The sequence below is a fragment of the Emys orbicularis genome, chromosome 2, assembly GCF_028017835.1.
Source record: "Emys orbicularis isolate rEmyOrb1 chromosome 2, rEmyOrb1.hap1, whole genome shotgun sequence".
In the NCBI taxonomy this organism is placed as follows: Eukaryota; Metazoa; Chordata; order Testudines; family Emydidae; genus Emys; species Emys orbicularis.
In genome coordinates, this window is record NC_088684.1 from 104,830,292 (window position 1) to 104,845,498 (window position 15,207).

Here is a 15,207-nt window from a genome sequence, read left to right on the forward strand (position 1 = left end):
AAGTGTCAGCATGGACAGATGATCGCTATGTGTAATTCTTCATAAATAACTCTTCCTACATTCAAGGTCAAATTGTGATAACGTGACTATGATGAAGGGTGTAAAAATGCTTAATTCAACTTCTGAAGGTGGCGCATCCTAGATATCACAAATGAAGTGTCACTGCCTTTATAGTCTGCTGTGCAGAGAAACCATGGCTAGTATGGAGGAGGTTTCTTTACTTCCATGCAGCTGATCAGCCAATGGAAAAAAAGAAAGTGAGAGGTGATGTGTGGTATGATAGTTCACTTAGGGGACAGACAGGGACTGTAGTGCAGTTTGTGATACTAGGGTGGACTCTTTTTGATGTCAAGTCCCCAGTCACTCTGGTTTCTTTACCCTTCCAATGTAGATGGACTCACTAGGTATCCACAGATGTTCTTTGTCCAATTCCAGTGAAATCTTACTTGATCAGTTTTTGGTATTGACTGTCCAGAATGCACTAAAAGTAGGACTGTCAAGCGATTAAAAAAATTAATCACGATTGAACAATAGAATGCCATTTATTTAAATATTTTTGGATGTTTTGTACATTTTCCAATATATTGATTTCAATTACAACACAGAGTGTACAGTGCTCACTTTATATTTATTTTTGATTACAAGTATTTGCACTGTAAGAAAACAAAAGAAATAGTATTTTTCAATTCACCTAATTTAATACTGTAGTACAATCTCTTTATCATGAAAGTTGAACTTACAAATGTAGAATTATGCACAAGAAATAACTACATTCAAAAATAAAACAATGTAAAGCTTTAGAGCCTGCAAGTCCACTCAGTCCTACTTCTTGTTCAGCCAATCGCTCAAACAACTTTGTTTACATTTGCAGGAGATAATGCTGCCCGCTTCTTGTTTACAATGTCACCTGAAAATGAGATCAGGCATTCGAATGGCACTGTTGTAGCCGGTATTGCAAGATATTTATGTGCCAGATGTGCTAAAGATTCATATGTCCCCACCATTCCAGGGGACATGTGTCCATGCTGATGACGGGTTCTGCTTGATAACAATCCAAAGCAATGTGGACCGACGTGTGTTCATTTTCATTATCTGAGTCAGATGCCACCAGGAGAAGGTTGATTTTCCTTTTTGGTGGTTCGGGTTCTGTAGTTTCTTCATCGGAGTGTTGCTCTTTTAAGACTTTTGAAAGCATGCTCCACACCTCGTCCCTCTCAGATTTTGGAAGGCACTTCAGATTCTTAAACCTTGGGTCGAGTGCTGTAGCTGTCTTTCGAACTCTCACATTGGTACCTTCTTTGCGTTTTGTCAAATCTGCAGTGAAAGTGTTCTTAAAATGAACATGTGCTGGGTCATCATCCGAGACGGCTATAACGTGAAATATATGGCAGAATGCGGGTAAAACAGCAGAGGACATACAATTCTCCCCCAAGAAGTTCAGTCACAAATATAATTAACACATTATTTTTTTAACGAGCGTCATCAGCATGGAAGCATGTCCTCTGGAATAGTGGCCGAAGCATGAAGGGACATACAAATGTTTAGCATATCTGACACGTAAATACCTTGCAATACTGGCTACAAAAATGCCATACAAATGCCTGTTCTCACTTTCTGGTGACATTGTAAATAAGAAGCGGGCAGCATTCTCTCCTGTAAATGTAAACAAACTTGTTTGTCTTAGCGATTGGCTGAACAAGAAGTAGGACTGAGTGGACTTGTAGGCTCTGAAGTTTTACATTGTTTTGTTTTTGAGTGCAGTTATGTAACAAACAAAAAATCTACATTTGTAAGTTGCACTTTCACCACACAGAGATTGCACTACAGTACTTGTAATGAGGTGAATTGAAAAAAAATACTATTTCTTTTGTTCCTTTTGCAGTGCAGATACTTGTAATCAAGAATAATATACACTTTGATTTCAATTACAACATAGAATACAATATATTTGAAAATGTAGAAAAACATCCAATCTATAAAATTGTGTAAATTTTTTAGTTCTCTAGAAAGTTGCTGACTTAATAGCTTTGGAGATTGAGAAGTCTTTTGTAAACAAAATAGGTACAGTTTATACAGTGACACTGCAAGACTCACTGCTGCCTTGCCAATCTGCCTTCCCCCCAATTGGAGGGACCAGCTCAGCAGGATGACCATAGTTCAGTCTCCATGTCCATTTAGTTAATGGTTTATCTGCTGACACAGACAGCAATATTGTTAATATAGCTTCCAACTCAAGAAGATAGTTAATTATGTGCCTAACTTTGAGCATGTGAGTAATCCCATTGATTTATCATGCTCCTGTTGCAGTTGATGGAATTTTTCACATCTACTACAATGAGAGCAGGAGCAAATTCACTGTGCCAGTTCTAAATGGGGGGTGAGGTGGTATTGATGTGGACATCTGGACACTGGACTGAGACCACCAAACTAATTTCCAATAGGACATTAAGTAAATCTAAGCTTTCTGTTACAGAATAGCTAGGGGGAAATCTTTTCCCCCCCCCTCTTTGTTGACTTTGGTCATTTGACAGCACTTAACATTTATTCAGTTTCATTGATTTCCCCCATATATTCAGCCGTTTTCTCTCTTGCTGAAAAAATGCCCATGATTGTCAATAAGGAGGCAGAAAACCCTTTTAATTATTTTTAACGGGAAAAAAATCAGGAGAATACAATTTTCAGTTTAAATTAGGCTATTAAAAGAAACCTCCAATAAACAAAATCCCTTTCACACTTAAGCTATAAATACAAAACAGTTCAATAGGTGGCATCTAACATTTGTACAAACTTGATATTTTCATTACGTTTTCTAGCATACAAACCCTGTATAATATGAGATGTACTGTAAGCAGGGTCTGATCCTATTCCTTACTTGAGTAAAATTCTCATTGACTTCACGGAGAAAATAAATTTATTGATATTTTAAAAACATTAAAATGAACAATAGTTGCTTAGTTATGTGTGTGTGTGTGTGTGTGTGCACGTGTGTGTGTGTGTGTATATATATATATATATATATATATATATATATATATATATATATATATATATATATATATATATATATATATATATATATGCATGCAATTAATCAATTGATGATTAAGTAAGTGTATTATGTATTACAGGAACTTTTTTCAATCAGTGCTTATGTTTATGCTCAGAAGCCACAATTGGATATTCACAGTTTTGAAGGTACCTTCACACGGGTGAGTAATACCTACGTACGTACCTGTGTCTATCCCAACCCCTCTACTTTCCTCTATATGTGGAACCCATCATTTCAGTATCTAAACACAATTTATTTTTCTCTGAGTTTTAGATGAGCATTTGCTATGCCCTTGTTATAGAAGTATTTTATTAGCAATATTTTTGACAATAAATGGCAGGAAATTATATTAGCAAAGCCATGAAGTTTTTTTTTTTAAAGTAGAAACTAGAAATTGAGAACTTTATATGTCCAGATGTAGTAGTATTGTTGTAGACATAGTTCAAAATAATATGTTAATATTCATTTTACTTCCAACCACAATATATATTGTCTAAAATACATATCACAGGCTGAGGTGAAATTGATCATTTAGACATTTGTCAGTAGTGTGAGGCAAAGCAGTTGCTAACTTTTCTACACTGAAGATCCATGGTTTTAAATTAAGTGTAAATCATATCAGTTGGTCTATGCTGGCTATTGTGACTTCCACGTGAGAAGCTTGTATTTTCAAAATTCAGTGTGTCCCTAAAAGAATAAAAGGTAACTGGAAAGAGGCCACATACACTTGACTTAGGCCCAAAATTACTCTGAAAAGAAACCTTCCAATATCTGTCTCCAGAATTTTGTTTTTGTTTTGTCGGTTTGTTACTTTTATTCTTTAATTTTAAAATAGACTTTAATTTTCTAAATTAAATTTATAGCAGTAATTTATTGTGCATAGGGGTTGTTTTTGTGGCTTGGTTTTTGTTGATAATGGGAAAGGGAAGGATGAGGATGTGAAGAGACTACACAATAACCATAAGGTTGTTGTCTGTGAAAAGAAGCATAATGCAGGTAAACTTATCTGACCGTTACCCTGCAGGACAGGTCATAGATCCTTGTTAATCATTGATAATTGTTAGAAAATTGCAGTAGGAAAATGAGTCTCAAGGCACATAGTTGGACAGTGCCAGCTGAGGCCTGATTACCAATTCCATATTAAGAGAGCCAAAGAAGTTGCTGAGAAAGCAGCATCATTCCTTGAGGCCCTGTTCACTGGTATGCTGGTAAGTGCTACAAAACCTGCAGTAAGATGGAGTTATTGTTGAAAGTATGGAACTAAGGTAAAATAAATTGTAGGACTGTTGTAATTATCCCCAATCCAAGCATTATAAATGCAGGAAATTCAGAGTTTAACATAAAAGAAATCTGTTCATATTAACATATGGAAATGGCCAGTCAGGTTAACTAAATCCTCTTAGCTCTGCCCACTAAAGATACAATTTGAGAGAGGTCAGAAGAAGAAAATGTCTGACGTCTTTAAAAATCTGTTAAATCTAGTTCAAGAACACAAACACTAAAATGTCTTAACCGTGTTGTTGTTCATGAAGTCAGTAAGGGCAGAATGAAGGTTGTTTGGGTGCTGTAGCTGTGCATTTCCTTACCTTAACATGTTTGCATTTTTCTCATCAAAATATGTGCAAAAAAGTTATCAAACCTTACTAACTTTTTTTCATTAACATCCCTAAAAAACGCAGAGAAAGATTGACATCTCTGCAAGGGTACTAAGGAAGAGTTTTTATTTTATTATATTTTATTTTTAGGATGCCTGTATATGAAACAGTGGACTGAGATTCACCAATATTTCAGACTCTATTTGCAACATCAGGGTTTTGCAGCATTTTTTGTCACATTGGTAGTATTAATGAAACAGAACATCAGTTTTTTAAAAGATATTTGCCTTTATATTGTTGTTCTTCTTCAATGTAAGAGTAAATGCAAGGAAAATGTGGGGCGTTATTGTGTGTTTCTTGTGGTACAAGCAAGGCTCCAATTTTGGAATGGAAATTGGTAGTGAATATCACAGCAGAGACGTGAGGGGAAAAATAAATCACAATAATAAAACACTAGGTTTTTGCTATATCAACATACACAAGAGTATAATGGGGGTTCTTAAAGATGGGGCATGGGGAGAGGGTGTTTGGAGACCAATGGGTGGGCCTGGCTCCACACTCCAGGTATTGTGACCTAGTACATGGGATTGGAACGTCACTCGGGTTTGTCCTGTCTGCCCCTCTGGAAATAGAGGGGCAAACAGGACAAACCTGGGTGGCCTGTGATGCTATGCACCAGGTTGCAATGCTACTCAGTTTGGTGGCCTAATCAAATATGTTTTTATAGCCATGTCCAAGATTTTGCAGATTTTATTCAAATTCACAATTGCTATGACTGCCATGACCAAATCATAACCTTAATTATAAATTCATCATCTGTTGTTATAATTACATGTTATAGGAGGTCCTATTTGTTAAACAGTGAGTATGAGTCATATAGGATTGTATAGTCATTGCCATCAACTTGTTGCTTCTTTTGCAGTTGATCCAGGTGATTCAAATTGGTAATACATTGTAGCTCACTAATTAAAATCACTGCTGCCAATTCTGGATACCCTCAGAGCTGGGATGTTGTAGCTCTTGACATTTGTATATGGAGAATGATATATACCATATATAATTTGTGCTGTTCACACAGTAAATGTGGCTGGCATTCAGCTTAACATTGCTACCAATTTCCTCAATAATGTCACTGTAGGCAGGTAGTTGTTGGACTAGTTTTGCGTGCTTGACCTTCTTTATAAGAAGTTGGTTCTTAAAGATTTAGTGTTAGTTCATCTTGTTCTTAGTGATCCCTGACACTCTGACCTGGAGTTGGGGTTGTTTCTTCTTTCCTCCAATTTCAAGATGAAGATATGATGGGGGACGGAAAACTGCTTCTTATGCTTGATTCACTTTGTTCCCAAGATCTGCTGCTTATGGCTCGAGAGCCTCTTTTTTATCAGTTAAATCTCCAGGATATTCTGGTAGAAACTGGACCAAATCCTGAGCTTTGATCCAAAATCTCTGTGTCTGGTGACTTGCAGTATAGTACCATCTTGCACACCAGACTTGGGAATGCTCAGGGTATGTACTTATTGAGAAGCCATTTAAATACTTAGTGAGAAAACACTATTCCCTGAAGTAATGAGGTTTGTGACATGGGTATCCAGCAAGGTCATTGACCCTCTGTCAGCTGCAGTTTTTATTTTCCATAATTTGCTTATATCATAGGAATGTGGTTTTGCTGTGAGCACAGTTAGCATGCTTATTGTGACTGGGCAAATCTATCTCCTTATCAAGAGAACCTCTATCTTTGGGCAGCCAAGTTACAAGAGGGCTTAAATGATGGGTACCATACATCTTCCCACATGTTCTTGAACCTCTACCTTCTTTGGACACAAATCTGGTGCTGAACAAACTGATGGAGCATCTTTGAAACACTTGGCGAATATCGGTCCTATTAGCTGTCTCCTTTGGTAGCTGTTAAGTTAACTACGGTAATGAGACTAGTCTGTGTCCTAGTGGCCAATTCTCCATGTATGGAATTTTTCTTTCTTGAGGTTTAAATTGTGGCTTTGCCACAAGCATTGTGCATTGCCCAATGAGCAGACTAGATAGCTGTTTGTGACTAAGTCAGATTTTCCACAGCTCTGGGAAGAGCATACCCTGAGCCAGCCTGATAGCTGGTCCAGTATATTTCCCCTGGCATGCCAGCACAACTGCACTGGGCAGTGCGAAGAGGAGCTAAAGCTGCACACACTACCCACCCTTGCTTGCCCGCTTCCTGCCTATCCACTTAGAAGAGTGAGTAGTGGCTCTGTGGAGGTTGCTTCCCTTTTCCTTGCACTGGTATCTATGATATAGGGAGTGTCTTACATGCCCCACTGCTTCCTCTGCAAGCGCACACGGTACTGTGTACAGCTTGGCCCTTATGTGATGATGGAATTCCATCATAGTCTTTAACTTTCCCAGTGTTTTCACCTAAACGTCACACTTTTTACTAAGGGACAATAAACTAGCTCTTTAGGTCCGATTGTACTGTGTTAGGTGGTATGAGATTAGGTTTTACAGGTTCAGAGAGACGATGATGCACCCATTTTGAGTCATCTTTTGCATTCGCTATGTCCGAGAGTTGTTCTTTGGGATTAAGCCATGCAAAATGGATTTTCTGTTAACTTCTTTATTGTCTTGTACATTAAATTTGGTCAATATCAGCAGCTGTTTAGGATAGATGGATTATTTTCATGATATTCAACAGATGGGGAACTCTCCTGATGATTTTGTCTGTCTCGTAAGTTAAAAGAGTTTCCTTTCTTGATATTCACTTCCTGTACAAAATCTTTCTAGTTCCCTACGGTGTTTCTTTCAATCTTTTCTCCAGTTGCATACTCCCCTGAAATTCCCTAAAAAGGTATAACTGGACAGAGTTGATAATGGTGTACTCTAAGTTCCAACCTCAGTTCTTGTTTCTCTGATCTCACAAGTACACGTTCTCTTCAATCCACTCCATTCATGTCTCTCAAATGTAAGGCAAGATCACCACAGGTATCTTTCTATTACCACCTGTTATGTGGGACCTTAAAGAATTGTAAATTTTTGTCTTTAGGGTGAGGTTCATCTGGGACTCTGGGAAATCAACTCTTCTCCCTCAGAAGAACTTAATTGTAGCATGTGTGGGGAAAAAAAGAATTAATTTCATGGATTGCTCTACTCATCCTCAAGTCTTTATCCTCTTTAGCTAAGGTGTGGGTTTTAAGATCCATTTATCTTTCCACTCCATAATCGAGGTTAGAGTTTTGATTTTCAGTGTTGCTCATCCTGGCCTCTCCTTACCTAAGCATTATCCATAACTGTGCACTTTCACCTTTCTAACAGTAACACCTGTGTACAGAGGTGATACAAATTGTACATGTATACAGGCAATAGAATTGCATATGCAAACCTGAAAATCAGACCCTAAATGTTTCCTGGAGCTTTTCTTATACTTAAGTAAATAATGGCTTATTTTTGGACTTTGGGATGTGCAGTGCCTGGGGTAGAATGGCAGTGGTGAGGGAGAGTCAGACAGGTTGGGTAGGGAGCAAGCAGCAATAGAGGAAAGGCAATAAAATGGTCACGGGAATGGAGAAGCACGTGGAAGCCAGGTGAGTTTCAGCACCAGTCAGTATCTTGACAAGTAAGACATGAATGGAAGGAGGTTCAGCTGCCTGGACATATTGTGGTTGCAGCAGAAAAAAGAGGCTTAGTAGTTTCACTTGTCAGCTAGAAGAGGCAGCCTGTCTGGGGTGAAGAGAGGCTAGCCGACATGGGATGAGATGCTTCTTCTCAGTTGGCTTTATAAAATCCAGCTTTCCATGAACACTGCTCATCTTTTTATCTCTGCCATCCACTTTTAAAACATGGGGACAGCACTTTAAAAGGTACATATTAAATTTATTTTCTTAGAGAGCAAAGAGCTCTTGACGAAAGCCACTGTATAATTGCTTGTGCATTTTCACAGACGTGTATGTACGCTTTTCTTTTCTTCTGATGTCTGATGTTAGTATATTCAAAGCTTTACAAAAACAAAAGCACAAAAATATACTGCAAAGAAAAAGGCTACACTGGTGCAATTGGTTTTCTCCATCTCACAATACAAGATTAACAGAATAAAAAATTAAACTGTTGTATCAATATAATCTCCCTCTTTCTATTAAAACTCAGAATCCTTCTTCATGCTGTGGTCCACAGATTTGGTACAGATCTGACACTTCAGTCTGCTTGCAGCTTAGGGGCAGAACTCAACTTGTCAGTCACTGATGGCAGGGGAATGCCTTTGCCTCATCAAGTTCCCTCCAGTTTTTTTGCCTCCATAGTGGTTGTTAGGATGTCAAAGGCACCATCTTTCCAGATGGCGGCTAGGGAGCCTATGACCAAGCCCCCAGTTCTGGCTGTGTTGACTCAGAAGAAAAAGGTGAGGGAGAAGAGGGCCACTGTGAACAGTGCCAGATCCGGTGGGTCAGACTTACCGGATCTATCCAATTCAGATACATATTCTGCAGTTCTGACTGAAACCTAAATCAGTTCTGCATTCAGTTTCACAGTCCAGGGTTACAGAGCTAAGCCTCTCTGGATTCAGTAATGCTTAAGCCTGCAAGGTCAGCACCATTGTCTGTTCCAACTCCCGGGCTGTTGTCAGATCCAAAAAAGACTATTACTGTGACAGATGATGTTCATCGTTCAGCATCTGTGTGTTCATCTGATCCGAAAGAGAGACCATTGTTGGAGAGGAAGAGAAAGGCTTTGTGGGTTCTGAGAGCTATATCCCTTTCTCTTAAAAAGAATAGTAAAATAGAAGATATTGTGAGTCTTTCTCCAGATCCATCTTTGCCTCCTCCTTCTAAGACTCCTACAGAATCATCAGGAGGATCCTCCTCACCTTCTGTCACCGCATCCTCTGGTGCCATTGCTATCTCTAGTGAGATCCGTAGCAGATTTGAGATCAGATCTTCAGTTTGAAGAGGACAAAGGAAGAGTTAAAACATCTAAACCATCCACATTTGTCACCCAAGTCTGGATTTTCTCTGTCTTCTGGACAGTTTGTACCTCTTCCTGGGGGTATATTCTTACATTCCAATTATTGGAGAGACTGGAAGTCCTGGGCTCTGTGGACTTACTGGGCTCCTACACAGGAGTTTCTGAATCATCCAGTTTGTGGATGGAGAAGTGATGTTCTGACTGTTAAAAATCCAGCGGTTGAGGAATCTTCGGATCTGATTCCATCAGATCCATCTGCAACTCAGTCAGTGGTCCCTTACGCTTTGTCTGAAGAAGAGGATGAGAAGTTTGCTCCTCTTTTTGAGGAAGGTTAATTTGATTCAGACTTAGCTCCTGAATTGTCGCCTGATGAGCATGTGGGTGTTGCTTCTGCATTATCTCCTTCTCAAGAGGCTTTGCAATTGCGTGAACTAGTGGGTCACATTGCATCCACTTTGAACTTACCTTTGGTTACTGTGAAAAAGGCATCACATCCTGCATTTGACATTCATGGTGCTCCTCCCAGGAATAGGATGCTGTTACCCATATTGGATGGTCTTTTGCAACCCGCTACAGCATTTTACCTACCTCCGCTTCTTGCCAACCTACCTCTAAGAAAGTGGACAAACTCTGTCAGATACCTCATGAGGGGTTTGCATATTTTCATGCTCACTTCATGCCACCTTCTTTGGTGGTTACTGCAACTAGTAATAAGTTCAGGTCTGGTCAAGCCCATTCGGTTCCTGTGGCTAGTCAGGGGAAGAAGATGGATACTCTTGGGAGAAAGGTATTCTCTTCTTCTCTTGGGATTAAAATAGCTAATTTACTAGGCAGTGATGGCCCATTACCAATTCCATCTGTGGGAGAAGACGGCTTTGTTTGTACATGAGTTACCAGTTGATAAGAGGCTATGGTGCTCAAACTTGCTTAACCTAGCGCTGGATCTTCAGATGTCTTTGTCTTACAGAAGAGGTCAGTTATTGCAAGATCAGTCCTCCATCCAGGACCAGACAAGTTTTAAATGAATACTTGGATGAAGTGTTATTGCTCTCATGGACCCCAAAAGAGAAGTCAACAAATAGAACAAATTCTTCAGTCCGTACTACTATGTTAAACCAATGAAACATACCTTTGAGTCACCATAACCCTGGAGGACTTAATTGTGTTTATATGAGTGTCCAAGCAAATAGGTCAAGTCTGTGTGGTATATTGTTGTTAACATGGGCAAAAAGAGGATGTTTTGTACAAAACCCAAAATTTAAAAGCTTCCTGAGGACATCAACTCCTGCAAGTTCATAGAACAGGACCTTGGAACCTCATTCTGCTCCTTACAACACTCCTCAGATTGAGCCCTTGCAGCAGGTGTCAATATATTTCATAGCCCTTTAAAGTAGTCCTCCTGGTGGCTATTGTCTCCAATCAGATTTGATTTTTTTTTTGAAGGTGGGAGCTTTCTCTAATGAGACAGAGTTTATACCTTTAATTCAGACAGGTAATCCTCACAACTGTCATAGCATTTCACTCCCTAAATATGTTCAAGAAATCTTCCTCTTTCAGGTAAGCATCAAAGTTTAGTCCTTAAGAGCACTGACACTGCCAGGGCAGAGTAGTGCTATCTCCTGTATTGAAATCTGCTAGATGTCCATTAGTTCACCTAATTCTATATGTGGGTCCTCTAATCTTAGTTAATGCCATTTCCTTTGTTTTGACAAAAGTCTTCTCCACCCATAAAGGAAGATGGAAGAGATATTTATATGTAAACTACTACTTTTTGGATGCCTACATTTAAAGGATGATTCTACTTTCCACACTGCTATGTAAGTCCCATTGTAATAGATCTGTGGATCTTGGCATGAAGAATACGAAAGTTTATCTGTGGTTGCCTGAACATTTCCTTTCTTCAAAAATTAAGTTCCTCAGATTGGGCCCAGCCTGGAGACAAATGGATCCTCCAGAATATAGAGAGAAGTGGGTTTTAGCCCACGAAAGCTTACGCCCAAATAAATTTGTTAGTCTCTAAGGTGCCACAAGGACTCCTCGTTTTTTCAAGGATTTGTGTGTGTTGTCATTAGCAGGTGAAGTTTACCATGCTGCAGTAAGAGAAATTGTTGTGATTTTTGCCTCAAAATATATTGAATATGATCTTAGAATTTAAGAAAATAAACTTGAATTATTCTGGCTGTGGAAATTCTCAAATGGAGGAAATTTCAGGAGATAGGTCATTCCTCTGTTGCCAGTTACTGACTGGTCTGGTTCTGCCCTCAAGCTGCAAGCAGACTGGAATACCTATTTTGATGGGTCTGTGGACCTTATTACTTGAAGAAAGGAAATTTTCAGGTAACCATGGATAGATTTTCCTATTAGATTTTAAATGTGTACTTTAGCTATGTAAGAGTGTACATATGAATATTAAGAATTATAAAACTACCTAAGGTTGCTGTCTTGTCACTGGAGTTACAAAGAAAGTGGTGAAAAAAATAAAAAGTTACTAATAAAAGGTAACTAACATGATCATAATGAATAGAGCAACTCATTTTCTTTTTGTTGTGTAATAGTAATTTTAATTAATCTGTGACTATGTACTTAGGTCCTTATTTTGTAAACTGATCCACGTGGGTATACACCTATGCTGCTGTGAAGCCCCATTGACTTCAGTGGGACTCTGTATGAGCATAAATAAAGTCACATTCAGGGTATCAAATATCAATAGTTGATAATCGCCTCAGCATGAACTCTCAGTGCAGTGGCAAAAAGGGTTAATGTGATCCTTCAATGTATAAAGGGAATACCAGGAAAAAGAAGGGAAGTAATCCTGCTTCTGTACACATTCTTGGTAAGACCATTACTATAATACTGGGTCCAATTCTGGCTTCCACACTTCAAGAAGGGTATGGAAATACTGAAGAGAGTTCAAAGGAGGGACACAAAAATGATCCAGGGGCCAGAAAACAAGCCTTATGATGTGAATCTAAAGGAGCTCAACTTATTCAGCTTATCGAAGGGAAGGTTGAGAGGTGACTTGATCACTGTCTCTAGGTACTTACGTATGGAAAAGCTATCTGGTAGTGGGGGGGCTCTTCAGTCTTGCTGACAAAGGCAAAACAAGATCCAATGGCTGGAAGTTGAAGTTAGACAAATTCTATTTTGAAATAAGATACAATTTCCTAGCAGTGAGCATAATTAAACACTGAAACAGCTTAGCGGGGAGGTGGTGGATTCATCATCTCTTAGAGTCTTTAGAATGAGAATAGATGTCTTTCTAAAATATATGCTTTAATCAAGTTTCTGGAGGAAATTTTGCACATATGCGCGTTAGGATGGGATTGGGATGGATGGTGGTTCTATCTGGCCTTGAAATTTGTGAATCTATTAATTCCCCTGTTCATCCCCCTTTTTTCATGGGCTACAGAGAAAACAGATTTGCCTGCATTGTCCTCAGCATGCTCATTACATTTGCAGCTCTGCATTAAGACAGTAACTATGATAAAATCTCATGCTTCAGGACTGCAGTCAGTTGCCTCCGGGGTTAGGAAGGATATCCCATCCTCACCACCTAGATGCATTCTGATGCATCCTCTGAAGCATCAGAGATCTGCCAAAGCTAGAGATGAGGCACCTGACAGGGTTCACCAGTGTTCTGAGGTGGTAGAGAGAATAATCTTTCTTACATGCCTGGCTAGGGTGTCTCTTATGCACAAGGTCAAACTGCCAGATTTGGGATCAACAAGGAATTTCTCCTCAAATCAGTTTGGCAGGGACCTTCAGGTTTTTTTTGCCTTCTTCTGTAGCATGCTAGGATCATCATAGGGGTATCTAGGTGAAATGTAATCACCTGTCATATACAGGAGGACAGACTAGATGATCTAGTGGTCCCTTCTGGCTGTAATATCTATGAAGTATTTCACTTGAATATCTAAGGAAGATGGCCTCTCTTACATACATATAAAAATCCATATACAATGAATACTATTGTGGAATGGCTGGCCTGAGGGTACAGGAGAGTTATTTGACAGGCTTTTATTCTTGCTTTTATTCGTGTGTGATCTGGCATCAGCCTCAAATCTCTAGTTATAAACTTGGATAGTAGAGTATTGTTGATTTACATGTTGTTCATATTTTTAACAGGAAGACAGTGATCCAACTGTTCACGAAAGCCTCAGCATAGAAAATACACTATGGGCAAGCACCGTTGTTGCTTCAGGTGAGCAGTGATGCATGCTGCAGTGTCAAAGTTTATGATGTACTTAAAAGCTCCTCAGCAGCAATATATCCTATTTTACAAAGTAACTTATTAATGGTTTTCAAAACTCTTCATGATGTCTCTATTGCTCCCGAGTCTCACTTTCTAACTTTATATCCAAATACGTCTTCCTGCTACTAACTCTTTACTTATTGTCTTTCTTTTTTATCCTTAACAATATCCCGTACTGTGGGTTTGTTGTTTGACTTGTGCTGTCCTTTGCACAGTACCTTAAATGCTCACCTGTTACTTTCTTTAATTGAAACTTCCTGTGTAATTCTTCCCCTTTAGCTTAATGCAGACTCTTACTGAAGTGTGTGTGATGACATTTTGTGTGTATTATAACTTATTGTAAATTTCTGAGACTACACCCTGAGGGAAAATTCAGTTAAAGTGCAGTACTAATGGTAGTGCACACTGAGCACTGAATAAAAATAGATGTTCCCAATCTTCACTAAATTTCAGGTTCTTTACTTGCATATATTGTAAAAGATAGTCCATAAGACGAAATGGTGTATTAATTAATAATCGGAGAAATGTAGAACATTCTCTGCATAAGAGTTTTCATTTAATCGTACAATACCTAAACACTGTACTGTATTGATACTAATATTTTTTAAAAAAAAATCCTGCAAACAGGAAATCTAGTCAGTTTTTTTTTAAAAGTTTAAAGTAATTTTGGATAATTCATTTAGGGGCCATGAGTCCTCATACCATTTTTTTGTGGTTGTACAATCAAATTTAAAAAAAAAAATGTTTTTCCTCTCCCCTTTTGTTGTGCTTACACTGACCAAACAATGATGGAAATTATTTCCCCGTCCATGCACTCGCGCACACGTGAGCACCCCCCCCCCCAAAAGTTTAGTGTGTATTACCTTTCAGGAATGTTGAAATTTTAAAAAAACTGAGAAAACTAAGTCTTTTAAAAATGTGGAGATTCACAGTGAAAGTAGATAGAAGACCGTCTGTCATTGTTTGTTTGAATGCCAGCATTCCATCTTCCTTTTTCTTGTTGAGTATCTAAAATGAAACACAGAAAACTGGTTTTGTAATTATAGGTGTGGCTCGTAGCATGCCCTGTTATTAAGGTTGCCTGACACTTCCCGTTATAAGACCCTGTTTCTGTTGCTCATGACAGTACCAAACTTGAATTGTTTGGGCTGAAATGTTCCATACTTGGTGTCTGCTTCAGGCAGAATTTTTTGGGGGAAATTTCAGCCAAAACAGTTTCACTATTTCCAAGAACAAGGCTAGAGAAAAATACATTGTTTTGCCCATTTAAAAAAAAAATATCTGGTGACCTTTTCACTGACCTGCTGTATCATCCCAATGGTTTCAAGCAGGGAAAAAATTGAAGGGATTTGTGTCAGGATTGTGCCTTTTGT

At 38.7% G+C, this 15,207-nt stretch overlaps 1 protein-coding gene across 1 annotated transcript in view; it reads left to right on the forward strand.

Moving 5' to 3' along the window:
- ATP9B (ATPase phospholipid transporting 9B (putative)) overlaps positions 1-15,207 on the forward strand; it is a 292,171-nt gene that overhangs the window by 137,068 nt on the left and 139,896 nt on the right. Inside the window, exons 9-10 of the mRNA XM_065397949.1 lie at positions 3,129-3,209; positions 13,708-13,783. Coding sequence (XP_065254021.1) covers positions 3,129-3,209; positions 13,708-13,783 — 157 coding nt within the window. The remainder of the gene's footprint in view (positions 1-3,128; positions 3,210-13,707; positions 13,784-15,207) is intronic.